Here is a 21929-nt window from a genome sequence, read left to right as displayed (position 1 = left end):
CACAAACCCCAGACCCATGACCATCCTCAAAACCATCTCCCGAGAAGGCATAGCCCCCTCCCCCACCCATCTAATCTGCACAACATTCCTTCGTTTGGGGATTTGCCCCGCCCCTCTCCCTTCCCCCCCTTTCCCCCTTGATCCCTCCACAGGCACTGGCCGCCCCCCCCCATCTCCCCTCCCCCCTCACCCCTCACCACCGCCGCAAAGGAAAGAGCACCCTGCCCCTCCCCCGCCCCCCTCACTTCTCCCATACCCTTCTTCCCTTCCTCCGAATCCCGGCTCCCCACATCCCCCTCCCCCACCTGCCGACAAGAAAGCATACCCCTCTCTTGACCAAGACCCTCCCCCCGCCCCCCACCCTCCCCTCGCCCACAGCCCCCCCTCAACCAGTTCAAACCCAGACCTTCAACTGGGACATCAGGAGCTTTAACAATTAGTGCACTTTCAGAGCCTACTCTGGACTGAGCAATTGGTCCAATGTCCTGCTCCATTCCATGCAACTCCTGTTCCCGCTCCTCTTTCTCCTGCTGATTCTCCATGTCCTGGGAACCATACCCTAGCAGGTCCCCTGCAACCTTGACTGCAGATTGAACAGAGACCTCTCCTGATTCTTCCTCCTGTCCGTCCTGACCTCGCGGGCAGACCTGCTCTGAGCCAAGCTGCACAGCTGATGATAATTGATTACCAGAAACTGCTGCCTCAATCAGAGCACCTTTGGAGTGCTCCTGCAGTTGGAAGCCTGCTGGCTTTTGCTTCTCTTGCAATCTCTCCATACAGGTAAGTTCAATACTTTTTTCCACACCCTGTTCTTCTTCCCCACTAGTGGGTACTGAACAATTGTCCTGGGTGAAAAGCCTGTCTCCATCCGTTTCAATAATATGACAGTGTTGTAACTTTGTGTCTTTTCCTTTCTGTTCTACCGGAATACCTGAGGCCAAACAATCCGCCCCTCCCCCTTCTCCTGGAACCGTATCCAACCTGAGTACTCCCTCTTCCCTTGGGCTCATCAGGGCTTTCATAGTTTGCAATGTACTTTGACTGTTTGGACTTTGTACAATCTCTGTTACCAACTGCCTTTTATGAAACAATGTTCCTGAGCTTAAACTGGTAGATTCCTGTGCTGGGGAGAAAACCTCCTGGCTCATAGTTTTAGATGTACCAGCCTGCATCCTCTCTTGATTCTCATAAACCTCCCTCAAGGGATTTGCAGAGCCTGTTTTAAAACAAGCAATTCTTTTTTCCTTCTGTTTCAGCAACTTTGTTAAGCGCTTTTCTTCCGTCTTATACTTTTGACCATGCTCTGCTGGGGCAAGCCTACTCATGGCTTTAGTCATTTTCAACCGTTTCCCCAGCTCCTCTATTTCCTTCTCCAGAGACTTGATGTGCCTCACCCGCTCCACCGTTTCTCTGGCACACTGTCCTGGGTCCATCTTCTCCCACTCACCGGCCTCCTCCCCTTCTTCTGACCACTCTTCTTCACTGCCGGCTTCCTCAAATCCCAACTGGGCCTCCTGCCCCACCTCCATTCCTTCTTGTCCTTGCTCCTTCTGGGTCTGCACCTTTAGGGCCTCAACCTTCCTCCTTCCTCCCCCATGATCTTCAGGCTCCTTACCTGGACGCCGCTGGGTCATGGAGGAGGCGCCAGATCCACAATCCTCCCTGGCCCTGGAAGCTTTACGGTCCAGGGGACTACGCTCCCTTCGTGCTGGAGGAGGGGCTGGATGAGAGCTACTCCGCCGGGCCTTCAGATCCTTCGGCCTTGTAGGCCCCATAGCCTGGGAGTTTCCTGGGCCTCTCTCCCCAGGACCCCTCCGCCTAGCTGGGGAAGGGACCAGGCCTGGCTCCCTTTCCTCAGAGCCTCTGACAGCACCTCCTTCCTGTCCTATGTCTGACAACAACTGACACTTGGAATGCCCTCCCGTGGGAGGTGGTGGAGATGAAAACGGTAACGGAATTCAAACATGCGTGGGATAAACACAAAGGAATCCTGTTCAGAAGGAATGGATCCTCAGAAGCTTAGCTGAGATTGGGAGGCGGGGCTGGTGTTAGGGAGGCGGGGCTAGTGCTGGGCAAGACTTCTACAGTCTGTGCCCTGAAAATGGCAGATACAAATCAAGGTAAAGTATACACAAAAAGTAGCACATATGAGTTTATCTTGTGGGGCAGACTGGATGGACCGTGCAGGTCTTTTTCTGCCATCATCTACTATGTTACTATCAGGCTTATTTTTGAAAGGGATCAACGGCAATCTTCCGACACAAATCGGGAGATCGCCGGCGATCTCCTGATCCCGGCCAAATCGATATTATCAAAAGCCGATTTTGGCCGGCTTCAACTGCTGTTTCATTGCAGCGCCAGCCAACCTTCAAGGGGGCGTGTTGGTAGGGTAGCGAAGGCGGGATGAGGGGCGGGGGTACGAGATGGCCGGCTTCGGCTAATAATGGAAAAAAAGAGGCCGGCATTTCGCCGGCCGGATTTGGTCCATTTATTTTTAGGACCAAGTCTGGAAAAAGTGCCCCAACTGACCAGATGACCACCGGAGGGAAGCGGGGATCACCTCCCTTTACTCCCCCAGTGGTCACCAACCCCCTCCCACCCAAAAAAAACCCCTAAAACTTTTTTTGCCAGCATGTATGCGAGCCTGAAATGTCATACCCAGCTCCTTGATAGCAGTATGCAGGTCCCTGGAGCAGTTTTTAGTGAGTGCAGTGCACTTTAGGCAGGTGGACCCAGGCCCATCCCCACTTACCTGTTACACTTGTGGTGGTTAATGTAGAGCCCTCAAACCCCCCCCTCCAAACCCACTGCACCCACATGTACCCTTCAACCCTTAGGACCCTTCAACCCTTAGGGCTATGGTAATGGTGTACAGTTGTGGCGAGTGGGTTTTGGGGGGGATTTGGGGGGCTAAGCACACAAGGTAAGGGTGCTATGCACCTGGAAGCTATTTTTGGCTTTTTTTAAAAATTTGTGTAAGTGCCCCCTAGGGTGCCTGGTTGGTGGCCTGGCATGTCAGGGGGGCCAGTGCACTACAAATGCTGGCTCTTCCCATGCCCAAATGCCTTGCATTTCACCGGGTTTGAGATGGCCGGGACCAGTTTCCATTATGGCTGTAAAACCGAAGCAGGCCATCTCATATAAACCTGGCTTTCCGCTGGCGATCCTGTTGTAAACCCGGCGAGCGATTTGGCCAGCGCCAAGCGTATTTCGAAAATACGCTTGGCTCCACCCGCTTATGGCGCTGGCCCCGAAGATGGCCGGCCATCAATTTGGCCGGCACCGTTCGATTATGCCCCTCCATGTTACTATAACCGGTCATTTTCATCAACTTAACCAATTATTGCAGCTGAAAATGCCTGGTTAGCACTGAAAATAAAGCCAGTGATATCGGGGGTGTTCCGAAGGTGTTACTGGTTAAATCCCAATATTCGGAACTTAACCAGCCAGACTTAGTGGCCAAATAAGGTTGCTGAAAAAGCAGGTCTATCTGCCCGCTAAGCCATGGCCGGCTAAGTCTGAATATCGACTTAACTGGTCATGTAGCAGTTGGCGTTGAAAAACTCGGATATTCAATGCTGGTCACCTGAAACAGCCTGGAATTGAATATCCAGGTTGAACGCCAGCAGCAGGCAGTCAAAGTGCTTCCTACTGCTGGCTGAATATCGGGTGATGTTGCACAAACATGCGCACTAGTGGCAAATTTGGGCATACAGCTTTATAGATATAGGGGGATAGCGATGAGGTGGTCTGTAAGGATAGTGCTTCTAAATTTTATGGTCAGCAGCAGATAGTAGGTGCTGTTATCCAGATAAAGAACCAGATAAGTGCTTTTGAATGCTGACCCTTATATGACTAAAGTTATATGGTGGCCTGCACCACTGAATATTGACCTGTATATGTTTTTGATTTAACATATAGCAAACAATACATAGAACCTACCATTCGTTTGTGTCTGCCAGATGGCATCAGCCATACCCCAGAGTGCAGGGAATACAAAGAAGACAGCAAGCTGATCATGGTGAGGTTTCCACAATAGCAGTGCTGCTATACAAGCAATATTTGTAGCAGCAGCTGTAAGAGAAAGAGCATTGATGTAATGGGAGATTTTGATAGGTAGACCATTTTATAAATTCTGTAGCATGTACAGTAATCTATGACTGTCTCACAAAAGATGACCTTAAAAAGAATCCTAATCTATTAAATGGAACACTAATGCTTGGAATATTAGTTAATATCCACTATAACATCAGAAACATTCTCTCCATTTGCCAAATTGTCCTATAAATTGTCTGGCATCCAGTGATCACCAGATGGTGTGGTTCAGTATTAAGACACGCATGCAGAAGGGTTCATTCACAGGTAGCTTTGTACCTATGGACCTGGTAGACAATTTTCAAAGAAAGCTGAATGCTTATTTTTCTTTTTAAAAGTTATTTATATGTGTACCCATTGAAAAAAATACCCATGGACTTTGCATTTTCATTTTCTGAGGCAGGGGGCAAATAAAAGCTGTGGAAGGTTGACAGAGGTAGAGGGAAATAGGGGAGATGCTGGATGAAAGGGGGAGAGAAAGAGGGGAAATACTAGATGGAAGAGGGGTAGAGAGAGAGGAGGGGAGATGCTGGATTGAAGGATGGGAGAGAAAGAGACAAAGAGAGAGAGGACATGTGCTAGATTGAAGTATAGGGAGAGAGAAAGAGAAGATGGGTAGAAGAATGGATAAGAAAGAGGGGAGACACTGGATGGAAGATGGGAAGAGAAAGAAGAGACACACTGGATAGAAGGGGGAGAGAAATAGGGGGATGTTGGATGGAAAGGAGAGAGAGAGAGAAAATGCTGGAAAGAAGGATGGGAAGAGAGAGAGGGGGGACATACTGAATGAAAGAGGGGTAGAAAGAGAAGATGCTGGGTAGAAGAATGGGAAGAAGGAAGGGAGACACTGGAAGGAAAGATGGAGAGAGAAAGAAGGGAGACACTGGATGGAGGGGGGGAGAGAAAGAGTAGAGATGCTAGATGGAAGAGAAGGGAGAAACGGGAGAAAGTGGAGATGCTGGATGGAAGGGGGAGAGAAAAAGATGGAAGATGCTGGATGGAAAGGGGGAGAGGATAGAGCTAGTGAAAGATTGGAGAATATGAAGAAATGGAATTGAGAGCTAGGATAAGGAAAAGAGATGGAAAGGTGTAAAAAGAAGGAAATAAAGATTGGACAGAAAGAATGAATTAAATCTGGAGAGAGAGGCAGAAAAATGAATTGAAGAAAATAAAGAAAAAGGAGGCGAGAAAGAAATGACGATTAGACAGGAAACCCTGGCAAGAAGCAAATGGCCAGGCAACAAAAGTTGAGAAAAGAATTTTATTTTTAATTTAGAATAAAATAATGTGATGGCTGTAATAATAAAGGTTAATAAATACACCCCCCCCCTGCACAAAATAGAGAATAAGGTAATAACTTTATAATGGACTAATTTTAATACATTTTTGACTAGTTTTCAGAGACCAAAACTTCCTTCCTCAGATTAGGAGAAGATACCATAACAGCAGTATAGAGGGGTATTTTCGAAAGAAACGTCTAAGTTGGAATTTGGACGTCTTTGTAAAATGCCCAAATTCGGAGGCGGGGAAAAGGTCATTTTCAAAAAAAGATTTGGACGTCCTTAGATTTGGACGTCTTTGATTTTCGGCGATATTCGAAACCAAAGACTTCCAGGTCTAAAATGTCCAAATGCAAGCCATTTGAACATGTGAGTACACTGGTCCCCCTGACATGCCAGGACAGCAGTCGGGCACCCTAGGGGGCACTGCAGTGGACTTCATAAAGTGCTCCCAGGTACATAGCTCCCTTACCTTATGTGCTGAGCCACCCAAAACCCACTACACCCAACTGTACACCACTACCATAGCCCTTAAGGGTGAAGGGGGGCACCCACATGTGGGTACAGAGGATTTCTGGTGGGTTTTGGAGGGCCCGCTGTTTCCTCCACAAATGTAACAGGTAGAGGGGGTATGGGCCTGGATCCACCTGTCTGAAGTGCACTGCACCCACTAAAACTGCTCCAGGGACCTGCATGCACTGTCATGGACCTGAGTATGACATCTGAGGCTGGCATAGAGGCTGGCAATCAATATTTTTAGTGATGTTTTTTGAGGATGAAAGGGGGTTAGTGACCACTGGGAGAGTAATGGGAGGTCATCCCTGATTCCCTCCGGTGCTCATCTGGTCATTTTGCGCACCTTTTTGTGCCTTATTCACAATAAAAACAGGTCTGGGTGAAAACGTCCAAGTTTTAGTCTTGGACGTCTCTGCTTTTTTCCATTATGGCTCAAAACGCCCAAGTCCCACCTTCACCACTCCTCCAATATTCCCCCCCCCCCCCCCCGGTCAGATTTGGACATCCTTGCGACAGACTTTCGCTAGACACGTCCAAAATTGGGTTTTGATTATACCAATTTGGACGTCTCTGAGAGATGGACGTCCAAGTGACGATTTATGTCTGAAGATGGACGTCCATCTCTTTCGAAAATGAGCCCAATAGTGTCCTGACCTGAGGCAGAAGGTTTTGGCCTCTGAAAGCTAATTGAAAAATGTATTAGGTTAGTCCAATAAAAAGGCTTCATATTTGTTTCGGTTTTTATTATTTGTATTTGTTAATTTGTAGTGTACTGATTTAAATATGTCAGATTTTGAAATTTACATCTGCTATCATTATATTTTGCACAGTACAGAGGAACATGCATCACTATTGAGCTCATTTTCGAAAGAGGACGCCCATCTTTTGATATAAATCGGAAGATGGGCGTCCTTCTCACGGGGTCATCCAAATCGGTATAATCGAAAGCCGATTTTGGACGCCCCAACTGCTTTCCATCGCAGGGATGGCCAAAGTTCAAGGGGGCTTATCGGAGGTGTAGCGAAGGTGGGACTTGGGCGTGCCTAACACTAGGATGTCCTCGACCCATAATCGAAAGAAACAAGGACGTCCCTGATGAACACTTGGATGACTTTACCTGGTCCTGTTTTTCTTACGGCCAAGGCACAAAAAGGTGCCCGAAATAGTGAGTTTGGGGGGGGGGGGGGGGGGGGGCTCAGCACACAAGGTAAGGGAGCTATGTACCTGGGAGCAATTTATGAAGTCTACTGCAGTGCCCCCTAGGGTGCCCGGTTGGTGTCCTGGCATGTCAGGGGGCCCAGTACACTAGAAATGCTGGCTCTTCCCACGACCAAATGGCTTGCATTTGGTCATTTCTGAGATGGACATCCTTGGTTTCCATTATCGCCGAAAATCAGAAATGACCAAGTCTAGGGACAACCATCTCTAAGGACGACCAAAATTTCAGGATTTGGGCGCCCTTGACCGTATTATCGAAATGAAAGATGGATGTCCATCTTGTTTCAAAAACCGCCCCTGAATGAGGACGTTTTGCGAGGATGTCCAAATCGAAACGAGGACGTCCCTTTCGATTATGCCCCTCCACATCTCTTTCTCTGGTGTTGCACTGTGTGCAGAATCTGGCTTCTTGGAAGTTCTCCTTAATTTTGTGTACATATTTCTATAGTTTATGGTTACTTATTCTATATTGGGTAAGGGTCTAGCTGTATTCTTCATGTGTGAAAGAGACCAGGTTTTCTGTTAACAATGAATGTCTGTGTAGATTCATTTTGTACTAATTCAGCTTGGTTAGTTTTCCAGTAGGTGTATTGATGTTCTGCTGCCCATTGGAATGTTTACTGTGCTGCCATTTCATAAGTAGGCCCTTTTATCTTGCTGCACCATACGCCTGTATAAACCTGTTATACTATGTAAGCCGCATTGAACCTCCTAATAAGTGGGAAAGCGCAGGGTATAAGTGTTACAAATAAATAAATATAACACCCTCACACATGGGACAATGTTACAAAAGACCAGCCTTACGCTGTGATGGTTATGCTGTGATGGTGAATGGCAAACCGTGTGAAAAATTTGTAGTACAGAAAGCCTACTACTCAACTGTGGAAGCTTTAATGGAGAATGTGAATGAGAACATTGCCACTCACTATGATAAGCAACCTCCATGAATCATGTTTGATCCCATCAGATGAAGAATCAAGATAAAAGCTATGGGCTTTGTGGTTCTCATCTGAGCAGGTGGCAAATTAGCAAACAGGTTGGGGTTATAAAGCAACATTTTTACTAACCATATGCATGTACCTGTGGACAACACAGGTGGGTTCAACATTGAGCGTAAGGCTAGGTCACGCTAAAGTGCTGCTGAAAGCCACCGTTAAGTACGCTAGGTCACGCTAAAGTGCTGCTGAAAGCCACCGTTAAGTACGCCATAGATCACGTAGGGCTGAAAGTGTTTAGCATACTCATTGGAACTTGCATTCCCAACCACAAAAATCTTTCTGGGACAGTTGCTCAAACTCATCATCCTAGGGCACACCCAGCCGGTTGGGATTTGCAGGATTTCCCCATTAAATTTAATTGGGATATCCTGAAAACCCTGACTGGCTGGGTGTGCCCCGAGGACTGGGTTGAAAACCTCTGTCCTAGGGTTTGTGGACAATGATGTTTTTATGGGTCCTACACTGAAAACCTCTTTAATTTTCAATATTATATCAATTTTGCCATTCTGTACGTGGATGGCAAACAAGTGCCAAGAACACCTCTTCAACTGGACTTTGAATACGGTCACTGCATAAGAGAATAGATGCTACTGGTAGAAGAGGCTGGTAAACAAATGAAAAATAGCATTTTGATGATCAACCGTACAGAGTTTCACGGATGCTACAACTTCCTGGCTTTTGACCTGTCACTTTATCAGGAATGCATAGATCACTACTCCCTGATCAAAAACAGTAATCTGCATACAAAGATGAGGTAATGGGATTTGAAAAAAAAACCACACCTTTCTGTGGTACAATCAAAGCAGTTTACATTTACTATATACAGGTACTTTCTGTCCCTTAGTGGGTTCATAATCTAATTTTTGTACCTGGGACAATGGAGAGTTAAGTGATTTGCTCAGCATCACAAGAAGCCATTTTGTGAATGGTTTGCCTTATATCAATGTAATAGAAAAGAATACATTCAAAAAATAAAATAAATAAAACCAAGAACGCTCTGCAATCTATCGCTTGTTGAAGGAGGACCCATATGCCGCATAATTGTTTTTAGATGTTTTATCTAGCGATTGGTTGCTTGGTATGCGAGTATAGTTGAGACCATTGGCTTGGTGATAAATACCCATCCATTTGATTTAACTGGAGAACATTGGCTAGATATCTATCTGAGTCAAAACAGCAAGTTTTTTAAAATCTGATGGACATCCCCTGATAATTTAGGGGTCTTTTACAAAGGCACGCTAGCGTTTTTAGTGCATGCTAAATGCTAGAGACATCATATGGGTGTCTCTAGCTTTAGTGTGTGCTTATTTTTAGTGCACACTAAAAATGCTAGCATGCCATTATAAAATGACCCCTTATTAATTTCCTAGCAGTAGCAGGGGCATAGACAGACAACAGATTTTGGGTGGGCCTAGGTAAGAATTGGGTGGCCACCAAGTGTTCTCCCCCCCCAAAAAATTATCGCAGATGGTGGAAAAACGCTTCTTTCCACCTTGGCAGCAGGCATGCACTGAAAACTGAACATACGCAGGTGCCGGTGACGTGGAGAGTAACGCTTTCGTTACCATCAGGGGAAAATCTTCAGCTGGCAGAGCTTGGGATTCCCACCAGTTACCACTAAACATGTGCTACTGTTGGGTGGGCCTGAGCAGTACGCCACTGAGCAGTAGTATGGACTTTTTACAGAAGCACTGTGAAACTGTTGTGTACCACAACTGACAGTTATAACATCCTCTATCTACCACCTGCGGATACCACTGTGAGTTTTTCCTACACCACCGCTGTAAAGAAGTGTCTTTTTAAAATATTTTACAATTATATTCTGAGGATGCTATGAAAATTGATGAAATGGTTTTACAGTTTGTGAAAAACAGCAAAGAAAGTGTTGTATGTGTAGATTTTTTTAAAGGTTTGTTTTGTAACTTCCAGAGGTGTATTTTCTACAAACAGTGCCACACTTTGTCTATATAAAACTCTGAAAAGGAATCACACGTCTGATGTATTATGTCTGTATACAAAGTATTTTATTAAAACTGTACATATTACATATTCAACCAATGGCATCTATTCAACACAGCTTGTTTCTTATAGGGGAGAGTTATGGTTTTCACAGCTTCTTTTTTAAGGGGAAGAGTTTCTTTGGTTTTCACAGGGGTGGTGAATTTTGTAGAGGCCTCCTCAGGGTTTTATTTAAGATATGAGAGCAGATTCCTATTGCTTGCATTGCTGACTACCATGGACGTCAGTAGGACAAATACTGCATGACCTGTTCCCAACTAGAGAGTTGCACGGGGACAGAAATCTAACCCATCCCCGCCCATCCCCATGGAAATCTAACTGGTCCCCACCCATCCCCGCGAGAATCTAACCTATTCCCATGGGAATCTAGCCCGTCCCCAACACAAGTAATCTCCTCCATCCCAAATCCTGGCCTGCCCGGCCTTTGCCGTGCCACAGTCACCTTGCCCCCCCCCCCCCCCCCAAGAAAGCCAGATCTAGAAGCAATTCTACAAGCAGTAAAAATTCCAGTAAAAGTAACATAAATCATTTTTTTCTGTACTCTGGTAAGACAGCAGATGTACAGATTAGCAAGACCCAAAGCATTCCAAAACAAGTAAAATCAGAAACAACGTAGTTTATACTTATTTATTTATTGCATTTGTATCCCACATTTTCCCACCTCTTTGCAGGCTCAATGTGGCTTACAATATATCGTGATAAGTGGAAATACAGTTAGAAAATATACAATTACTGGTACAGAAGGATCTTGGGTAACATTATAATAAGAGACATGATAGTATAACAAGCAGATATAGTAAGACAGTTCTGAATATATATGGAGGAGTTATATATGTTCATATTTGTTACTCTTTGTGGTATGCCTTGTTAAAGAGATGGGTCTTCAGTAGTTTGCGGAAGTTAGTTCGTAGATCGTTTTTAGGTTGCGCGGTAATGCGTTCCATAGCTGTGTGCTCAGGTAGGTAAAGCTAGACGCATGCATTAGTTTGTATTTTAGGCCTTTGCAGTTGGCGAAGTGCAGATTAAGGAATGTGCGGGATGATCTTTTAGCATTCCTGGGTGGTAGGTCTATCAAGTCTGACATGTAGGCTGGTGCATCTCCGTGAATGATTTTGTGAACTAGAGTGCATATTTTGAACATGATGCATTCTTTCAGTGGGAGCCAGTGTAGCTTTTCTCGTAGGGGTTTAGCACTTTCATATTTTGTTTTACCGAATATGAGTCTTGCTGCAGTGTTCTGGGCTGTCTGAAGTTTCTTGATTATTTGCTCTTTGTAGCCGGCGTAGAGTGCATTGCAATAGTCTAGATGGCTGAGCACCATTGATTGTACAAGGTTACGGAAAACGGTTCTTGGGAAGAAAGGTCTTACTCTTTTTAATTTCCACATTGAATGGAACATCTTCTTGGTTGTATTTTTCGCGTGACTTTCCAGTGTTAGGTGTCGATCGATGGTAACTCCAAGAATTTTTAGGGTGTTTGAAATTGGCAGGTTCAGATTTGGTGTATTGATGGTAGTGAATTTGTTCGTGTTATGTTGTGAGGTGAGTATTAGGCATTGGGTTTTTTCTGCGTTAAGTTTTAGCTTAAATGCATCCACCCATGAGTGCATGATATGGAGACTTTGGTTGATTTCATTGGAGATTTCCTTTAGATCTTGTTTAAATGGGATGTAGATCGTTACATCGTCTGCGTATATATATGGGTTGAGGTTTTGGTTTGATAATAGTTTGGCCAAGGGTATCATCATTAAGTTGAATAGAGTCGGCGAGAGGGGGGATCCCTGTGAAACTCCGCATTCAGGTATCCATGAGGCTGAAGTAGTCGAGTTAGATGTCACTTGGTATGATCGTGTGGTTATGAATCCCTTGAACCAGTTGAGAACATTACCTCCAATTCTGAAGTACTCAAGGATGTGTAATAGTATTCCGTGATCAACCATGTCAAAGGCGCTTGACATGTCAAATTGTAGGAGTAATATGTTCTTTCCAGTTGCAATCATTTGTTTGAATTTAGTCATGAGTGTAACTAGTACTGTTTCAGTACTGTGGTTAGACCTAAATCCTGACTGGGAGTCGTGGAGTATTGAGAATTTGTTTAGGTAATCTGTAAGTTGTTTGGTTACCATCCCTTCCGTCAGTTTGATTATTAAGGGAATGGATGCTACTGGCCTGTAGTTGGTTATTTCACTGGCACGTTTCTTTGTGTCTTTGGGTATGGGGTGAGTAATATGTTTCCTTTCTCCTTCGGAAAGAGTCCATTTTGTAACATGTAATTTAAGTGTTTCGTTATGTCTGTTATAAATTGTTGAGGAGCAGATGTCATAAGGTTGTTTGGACATATGTCTAGTTTACAGTTAGATTTAGCAAATCTTTTGAGCGTTTGGGAAATGACATCCTCTGATAATGTGTCGAAGTTGGTCCATGTTCTGTCTGCTGGGTATACGCCAGGGTCTGGGTCTAAACAGTCGAGGAGTTCTGCATAGTCGATGGTACTGATAGGTATCTTAAGTCGCAATTGTACGATTTTCTCGTTGAAGTATCTCGCAAGATTGTCTGCTCTTGGTGTGTCTTTATTGTTGGTTGTGACTGGTGTGGTATCTAGTAGTTTGTTCACGAGTTGGAAGAGTTTATGTGTGTCTTTGTAATTTGGTCCAATTTCAGTTTTGTAATATAATCATTTAGTTTGTCTTATGGTGTATTTGTATTTTCTTTGGAGTTGTTTCCAGGTGTTGAGTGTGGGGTCATCTTTCTTTTTATTCCATGCACGTTCTAACCTTCTAACTTGTGTTTTGAGTTTTTTCAGCTCTTCATTGAACCAAGGTATTGAATTCTTTCTGTGTGAGGTTCTGGTTTGGATTGGTGCAATATTGTCTAATATGGATCTGCATCTATCGTCCCATTCTTGGAGGAATTGGTTTGTGTCTGTCTTTATTGTCCATTCATTATAATATATCTGTTGCCAGAATATTACCGAATCTATTTTACCTCGCATGGTGTATGTTTTATGTTCTTGTTTGTTTGGCATGCCTTTTATTCTCCATTGGAGGGTGACGTTTGCTTTATAGTGATCAGTCCGCGGAGCGGATGTCCATTTTGTGTCTGTCAATATAAGGTTTGAATTAGGATCGAGTTTGTATGTGATGATGTCTAGTGTCTGTCCTTTGATGTGTGTTGGTTGCGTGTTTGTCCTGTGGAGATCCCATAATTGTAGGAACTCTTCGCATTCTTGGGTGCTTGTTGAGTTGAGATCTTCAAGGTGCAGGTTGATATCTCCTATTATGATAAGATTTGAGGTAGAGACGCAAGTGTTCAAGATAAAGTCCATAAAGTGTATTTGGGAGTCTTGCCAGTTGCCTGTAAAGCAGGACTGCGTTAAGGTGTTCCTGCAAGTTTGGGTGGCTAATTCTTACCGAAGCGATTTTGAGTTGTATTAGAATGGATTCGGCTGTGGCTATGATGGTGAATTCGGATTTGTATATTATGGCTATTCCTCCTCCTCTTTTCCCGTTTCTTGCCCAGTGGGTAATTTTGTATCCTGGTGGGCATAGATCTAAGATTATGGGGTCATTAAGGTCGTGAATCCAGGTTTCAGTGATGAGTAGGAGGTCAAGATTGTCTGTGGTGATCCAGTCTGTTATAGTCTCTGTTTTATTTACTACTGACCTGGCGTTTACATATCCCATTTGGATTGGTTGGTAAGGTACAGTCTGGGAGATGGATGTGTTAATTTTTATTAATTGCCTGTTTTCTTGGTATCTGGTTCTGTTGTGCCCTTTCTTTCCTTTCTGTTGGTTATTTCCGAATGTGTTTGCTTTTCCTTTTAGTTGGTTGTTATTCTTTTGGTCTGGTGAGTTGTAGTTGGGTTGTCTGTAGGGTTTGTGTGCTGTAGGTAGATTGTTGTTTATGTTGGGAGTGGTCCATGCGTAGTAGATTAGGGGGAGGAAGTAGATTGTCATGAGCAATTTGTTGATATTCATGTTGGCTGTTTATTTGTCCTGGGTCGTGGGATGTCCAGTGGGTTGAGTTCGTTCGGTCCTACACTCCGATACAGTGCGTGGATCTGTGCTGTGTGAGGTTGGATGGGCAGTTGATTTAGAGCTTTTCTTCCATATCAACTGATGTAGTTATTGCTGTGAATTATTCTCTCGGGGTCCTCCTATTTCCTTATCGATCTTGTCCTCCTAAAAAACTGCGAACCTCCGTTCAATGGTAATATTATGTCATAGGGCATAACTTAGCGGATCGGGCGCTCTCAAGCTTAAAATAAAGCTTAATGACAGAAGGAGTGTTTCTTTGTTTTCACGGCCGCTGCTGCCTACAGTATGTAACGATCATCAGCCAAAACCCAGTGCTGCACCTTCTTTTTAGAAAGTTAAACAAAGAGGTGCAATAGACTGCCCTTAGGATTCACCTTTGGGTTTAAAAAGCAAAACCATGTGCACGTAAGGACTAGATAAATAAATTAAAGCAAAGTTTAAAGCAAATGCCCTTAATTTATAATATTGGTAGCAATAATGAAACAGTGATAGAATATTTATATAGCAAGCAGCCTGACGCAACAGATTTATTTTCCACTGAACATAATTAACTTTGTATAAACTTGGAGGCTTATATTGTGCTGAACTGGAAAATGTTGGCACATTCAGACTGATGCTGAATGAAGGAAACCCTTCCCTCATTATTCAATACGTCTCTGTGAAATAGTAGTAATAAAAAAGGCAAGTGCTTTTTTTATAATATACCACTGCAATCCACAAAACAAATGGAGCAAATTCCCATATGCTATCTTTTTCTTTTAATGTAGGCACAGGAAATAAAAAAGATTTTAAATGCTCCCAGGTTTCAACCTAATTCATGTTTAATGTGGGATATAAATGTAATAAATAAGTAAATAAATAGATAGAAAGTATGAATGTTGAGCACCTGATTCTCATAACATGATATCTGTTTTAGTGGTCCATTAACAGGAGAAAAAAACTCTGCACGAATGTAACTGTTAAGGTGTCCCTTTAAACAGCTCCTCCAAATGACACACTGATTACAATTTATAAACAAATTACTACTCTACCTATGAAAAGTTATTCCATTATTATACTTCCTCTGTATACATCCGTAAGCTACACAAATCAGTATGTTTGAAAATATAAGTGAGTTTAAATAAATATGCTACCAACAATAAAGAACAATGTGGATGCAGCAGCTCATAGGTTTGGTTGCTTTATTTTGAATGTACAGCAATGATGGCTGCGTAAGGAAGGGGAAACAGAGACTACCCTGTCTTCAACTCCCTCCCTCCCTCCCACCCAAACACACCATCCATCCATCTCTCCTTACTACTACTACTACTACTATTTAGCATTTCTATAGCGCTACAAGGCATACGCAGCGCTGCACAAACATAGAAGAAAGACAGTCCCTGCTCAAAGAGCTTACAATCTAATACAATCCTTCAGCCCTGGATGCCCTCCCCAGACATATCTTACATCATCCTGGTGGTCTAGTGGCTTATTCGGGGCAGGAAAGGTCCTCTTGCTGCTGCTACTTGTTTAAAATGGCTGCCGAAACAAGCCACTAGACCACCAGGATGATTTAAGGTATGGGAAGGGAAATCAAAGGTCAGTTTTAGTTCCATGGGAACCCTGCAGGACCTGGGCCCATCCCCACGAGATCCCTGTGGACCTTGGTCCATCTCCACAGGATCCCCATGGTCCTGGAGGGGATCCCCATGGGATTCCTGTGGTATCTGTAGGAATCCTGCTATCCCCATTACCGTGCAGCTCTCTATTCCCAAACTCTAGGTTTCCTCTGTTGGGAAACAGCATGTGTTTGTGTAGCCCCATGAACCTGTTTGACCAGATTAGAGTCACTGATGGGGTACCCTTGTATACAAAAGTCCTGTCAGCACTCCAGGTTGCCACATCCTTGTATCTGGTTTATTTTCTTCCTTTCTGTTTTGCCCTGTCTAGAAAGTGATAGGTAGCACTGTCATAGTCCATTAGTCCAGTGCTTTCAAGAATACTATTCATTTCTTCATCGAGCCTTTGAATAGCATCTATTCTAATATTTTCTTAGGGCCCTGGAGTTGATGGCTAGGGACCATGTACATCTTTTCAGCGTACTGTCTTGCCAATATGACTCAAAATCAGAGGCAAGATAAAACTTAGCAGGAATCTGATAAAAACACCCAGACTGCATCACCAGCTCCTTGTTTTAAGAGAATAGCCTCTCTCTGCTGAAGTGAAGCCGGAACTAAAAGTTTTAAAAGCTCCAGGTTCCTCCAGGCACTTAAACATGCTGTTGCCTGAGAGAGTGCAATTTTTCTGTGTTGAAAAGGCAGAGACTCATCACTTCTTTTTATAGGTGCTCTCTGTTTTCTCACAGTATATGACCGTCAGTGTGGGAGAAAGATGTCCATTCTCAATCTATAAGCCTTGGGCATCAATCTAAATTCAAATCTATGACAAGGTAGCTGTACGGTTTTCTGGTAGCATCCTCAAAAACCTCGAGAAAGAAGTGTGACTTGATTGGGTACATTTGTGTGGCAAGAACTGCTATTTATCTCTTGGATGCTTAAAAATCACCATATATTTGGTATTTAAGGTGATAGTGTGGTTTGTTCTGCCTTGGCAAAATATGTTCTGGATAATATAGATAATGCTCAGATTTCTGTGGTGCATGTATTTGGTACAAGCTTTTTTTGAGTTTATCATTTTTACAAGTGGATTCCATAAAATAATAAAACATGAGTGGAGGAGTGGCCTAGTGGTTAGGGTGGTGGACTCTGGTCCTGAGGAACTGAGTTTGATTCCCACTTCAGGCACAGCTCCTTGTGACTCTGGGCAAGTCACTTAACCCTCCATTGCCCCAGGTACAAATAAGAACCTGTATATGTAAGCCGCATTGAGCCTGCCATGAGTGGGAAAGCACGGGGTACAAATGTAACTAAAATAAAATCTATGATGAACAGATTTACTTTAAGGACCAGAAACAACTGATCATTGTTAAACGCTACTAGTAGTGTATTGATTTGACAGCTCTTCATTTATAGGCTGTCAGCAGGTGCACTACCACATGATTTAATGAGGCTTCATGGTGAATGTACAATTGGCATATTCTAACAGTATTTTAACCAAGAAACGTTTACCACAGTTAGAAGGTCCTGATATAATGCATAAGAAGAGGTGGACTAAGTGTGTGTTGAGTGCTTCAGTATTCATAGTGAAAAGTATTGCGAGTTGTGAAATACTGCCACATTTTAGACTTTAAGGTGCAGTTAGACCTCTCCACCACTGCCGCTTTTACATCATTGTTGGTCTTGAAATGATGGATTCCTTCTCTTTTTAGTAACGCCAGCAGTGGATTGTTTAAAACTCGTTATTTATTTATTTGTTGCATTTGTATCCCACATTATCCCACCTCTTTGCAGGTTCAATGTGGCTTACAATACATCATGAATAATGGTAATACATAAGGAATTATACATTTAGTAATAGCAGAAGTGTTTTGGTACATGATAGTAAAATGACATGGTAATATTATAACAAGCAAACATAATAAGAGATATATAGGAGAAATATAAGAATTAAGGAAAGTATGCATTTAGTGATAAGAAAAGGTTTTTGGGTAACATGAAACTGAGAAGAAAAATGATAGTAACATGATGCTGAGAAAGAAGATGGTAGTAGTTTGACAACCAAATAAGGTTGGGGCATTTCTGGATATGTGTATAGCGTTCATGTTTGTTGATCATTTTTGTATGTCTTGTTGAAGAGGTGGGTCTTCAGTAGACTTCGGAAGTTAACTTGTTCATAGGTCGTTTTTAGGTTTCGCGGCAGCGCATTCCAGAATTATGTACTCAGGTAGGAAAATGTTGATGCATGCATTAGTTTGTATTTGAGACCTTTATAATTTGAGAAGTGAGGATCAAGGAATGTACGGGATGACTTTTTAGCATTCCTGGGTGGTAAGTCTATCAGATCTGACATGTAGGCTGTGCTTCTCCGTGAATGATTTTGTGAACTAAGGTGCAAATTTTGAACGTGATACGTTCTTTGAGTGGTAGCCAGTGCAGTTTTTATTGTAAAGGTTTGGCGTTTTCGTATTTTGTTTTACCGAATATGAGTCTAGCTGCCGTATTCTGGGCTGTCTGAAGTTTCTTGATTATTTGTTCTTTGTAGCCAGCGTAGAGTGCATTGCAGTAGTCTAAATGACTAAGTACCATTGATTGTACTAGGTTGCGGAAGACAGATCTTGGGAAAAAAGGTCTTATTCTTTTTAGTTTCCACATTGAGTAGAACATCTTCTTGGTTATATTTTTCGCGTGGTTCTCAAGTGTTAGGTGTCGGTCAATGGTAACCCCAAGAATTTTTAGGGTGTCCGAAATTGGAAGATTCAGTTTTGGTGTTTCAATGGTGGTGAATTTGCTCGTGTTATATTGTGAGGTGAGTATTAGGCGTTGGGTTTTTTCTGCATTGAGTTTCAGCTTGAATGTGTCTGCCTATGTGTGCATGATGTTTAGGCTTTGGTTGATGTCATTGGAAATTTCCTTTAGATCTTGTTTAAATGGAATATAGATCGTTACGTCGTCTGCGTATATGTATGGGTTAAGGTTTTGATTTGATAGTAGTTTCTCCAATGGTATCATCATTAAGTTGAATAGGGTCGGTGAGAGGGGGGATCCTTGTGGAATACCACATTCAGGTATCCATGTAGCTGATGTACCCTTGTCATCCATGTAGCTGATGTACCCTTGTCATCTATATATTTTTTTTGATATATGGCCTAAACTAAATACCTATTCAAAGGCTTTGTTCACTTCTTGACCGGTTTTTGTTTTTAGACTTATAGCCTATGTGTATTTTGCTAAGATGTCAATAATTGTTACTATGTATTCTGATGTTATAACAACACAGTGCTACAGATCCAAGTCCACTTCCCATTGTGCATCCACCTCTGAAACTATGGTTTTGTTTCTTTGAAAATGAATGTGGGAAGGATGGTGTAAGGTATAAGCGTCTTGCCCCCTGAGCCATTCCTGTACTTGTTTTCATTTCAGATACTTATTATGTTTTCTAGAGGCATTGAACAGAGGTGTGATGCTGCCTAAACTTCCTACTGCCTCTGGATTGAAGTAAATTCTGCTTAGGCTTTGTTTTACATAACCCTCTTGTGCTTGCTGATGCTTGTATATGCATTTCTTTAATTTCTAATGGGAGATACTGTTATTGACGCTACTACGCTCTGGACTGCTATCTGGAGGATGTAATGGGGCAGTTCTACAAATTGAAGAGTAGCACATCTCCAGGACCAGATGAAGTTCATCCCAGAGTACTGATAGAACTGAAAAATGAACTTGCAGAGCTATTGTTAGTAATATGTAATTTATCCTTAAAGTCGAGCGTGGTACTGGAAGATTGGAGGGTGGCCAATGTAACGCTGATTTTTAAAAAAGGTTCCAGTGGAGATCTGGGAAATTAAAGACTGGTAAGTCTGACGTCGGTGCCGGGCAAAATGGTAGAGACTATTATAAAGAACAAAATTACTGAGCATATTCAAAAGCATGGATTAATGAGGCAAAGTCAACATGGATTTAGTGAAGGGAAATCTTGCCTCACCAATCTATTACATTTCTTTGAAGGAGTGAACAAATGTGGATAAAGGTGAGCTGGTTGATGTGGAGGGGCATAATCGAAAGGGCGGGAAAACCCGTATTATCAAAACAAGATGGGCGTCCATCTTTGGTTTCAATAATATGGTTGGGGACGCTCAAATCGAGAAATTTAGGTCGACCTTAGAGATGGTCATCCTTAGAGATGATCGTCCCCGATTTTCGGCAATAATGGAAACCGAGGACACCCATCTCAGAAACGACCAAATCCAAGCCATTTGGTCATGGGAGGAGCCAGCATTTGTAGTGCACTGGACCCCCTCACATGCCAGGACACCAACCGGGCTCCCTAGGGGGCACAGCAGTGGACTTCAGAAATTGCTCCCAGGTGCATAGCTCCCTTACCTTGGGTGCTGAGCCCCCTCAACCCCCCCCCCCCCAAAACCCACTACCCACTACCCACTACTGTACAACACTACCATAGCCCTAAGAGTTGAAGGGGGCACCTACATGTGGGTACAGTGGGTTTCTGGTGGGTTTTGAAGGGCTCACATTTACCACCACAAATGTAACAGGTGGGGGGATGGGCCTGGGTCCACCTGCCTGAAGAGCACTGCACCCACTAAAACTGCTCCAGGGACCTGCATACTGCTGTCAGGGAGCTGGGTATTACATTTGAGGCTGGTAAAAAATATTTTTAAAGTTTTTATTTTAGGGTGGGAGGGGGTTAGTGACCACTGGGGGAGTAAAGGGAGGTCATCCATGATTCCCTCCGGTGGTTGCCTGGTCAGTTTGGGCACCTTTTTGAGGCTTGGTCGCAAGAAAAAATGGGCCAAGTAAAGTCGCCCAAGTGCTCATCAGGGACGCCTTTCTTTTTTCCATTATTGGTCAAGGACGCCCATGTGTTAGGCACGCCCCAGTCACACCTTCGTTATGCTTCCAACACGCCCCCATGAACTTTGGTCGTTCCCGCGATGGAAAGCAGTTGAGGATGCCCCAAATTGGCTTTCGATTATGCTGATTTGGACGACCCTGGGAGAAGGATGCCCATCTCCCGATTTGTGTCGAAAGATGGGCACCCTTCTCTTTCGAAAATAAGCCTGATTGTGTATCTGGATCTTCAGAAGGCGTTTGACAAAGTACCTCATGAAAGACTCAACAGGAAATTGGAGAGTCATGGGATTGGAGGTACTGTCCTATTGTGGATTAAAAACTGGTTAAAAGATAGAAAACAGAGAGTAGGGTTAAATGGTCAGTATTCTCAATAGAGAAGGGTAGTTAGTGGGGTTCCCTAGGGGTCTGTGCTGGGACCGCTGCTTTTTAACATATTTATAAATGACCTAGAGATGGGAGTAACTAGTGAAGTAATCAAATTTGCTGACAACACAATGTTATTCAAAGTCTTTAAATCGCGGGAGGATTGTGAAAAATTACAAGAGGACCTTATGAGACGGAGACTGGGCGTTTAAATGGCAGATGACTTTTAATGTGCGCAAGTGCAAAGTGATGCATGTGGGAAAGAGGAACCTAAATTATAGCTATGTAATGCAAGGTTCCACGTTAGGAGTCACAGACCAAGAAAGGGATCTAGATGTCGTCGTTGATGATATGTTGAAACCTTCTGCTCAGTGTGCTGCTGTGGCTAAGAAAGCAAATAGAATGTTATGTATTATTAGGAAAGAAATGGAAAATAAAAATGAGGACGTTATAATGCCTTTGTTTCGCTACATGGTGCGACCGTACTTCAAATATTGGGTTCAATTCTGGTTACCACATCTCAAAAAAAGATATAGTGGAATAAGAAAAAGTACAGAGCAGGGCGACGAAAATGATAAAGAGGACGGGACAACTTCCCTATGAGGAAAGGCTAAAGTGGCTAGGGCTCTTCAGCTTGGAAAAAAGGCAGCTGAGGGGAGATATGCTAGAGGTCTGTAAAATAATGAGTGGATTTGAACGGGTAGACATGAAGCGTCTGTTTATGCTTTCTAAAAATACTAGGACTAGGGGGTATGCGATGAAGCTACTAAGTAGTAAATTTAAAACAAATCAGAGAAAATGTTTCTTCACTCAACGTGTAATTAAACACTTGAATTTGTTCCCAGAGAATGTGGTAAAGGCGGTTAGCTTAGCAGAGTTTTAACAATGTTTGGACGGCTTCCTAAAGGAAAAGTCCATAGATCATTATTAAATTGGACTT

General features: G+C 43.3%; 1 protein-coding gene and 1 long non-coding RNA gene across 4 annotated transcripts in view; one reads left to right on the top strand and one right to left on the bottom strand.

Annotated features, from left to right (window-relative positions):
• The window catches only part of LOC115465775 (protein unc-93 homolog A-like), a 135003-nt gene that overhangs the window by 16852 nt on the left and 96222 nt on the right, over nucleotides 1-21929 (bottom strand). For all 3 annotated transcript variants that reach the window (XM_030196490.1, XM_030196492.1, XM_030196491.1), the window contains exon 8: nucleotides 3943-4074. In XM_030196490.1, the coding sequence (XP_030052350.1) occupies nucleotides 3943-4074 (132 nt within the window). The remainder of the gene's footprint in view (nucleotides 1-3942; nucleotides 4075-21929) is intronic.
• Nucleotides 463-15538, top strand: LOC115465776. Its single transcript, XR_003941459.1, has 3 exons — nucleotides 463-780; nucleotides 15307-15312; nucleotides 15528-15538. It is a non-coding gene; the product is annotated as an uncharacterized LOC115465776 (long non-coding RNA).

The sequence above is a fragment of the Microcaecilia unicolor genome, chromosome 3 (assembly GCF_901765095.1).
Source record: "Microcaecilia unicolor chromosome 3, aMicUni1.1, whole genome shotgun sequence".
Lineage (NCBI taxonomy): Eukaryota > Metazoa > Chordata > Amphibia > Gymnophiona > Siphonopidae > Microcaecilia > Microcaecilia unicolor.
The sequence above is the reverse complement of the archived record's forward strand: the minus strand, read 5'-3'. Positions and strand labels throughout refer to the sequence as shown.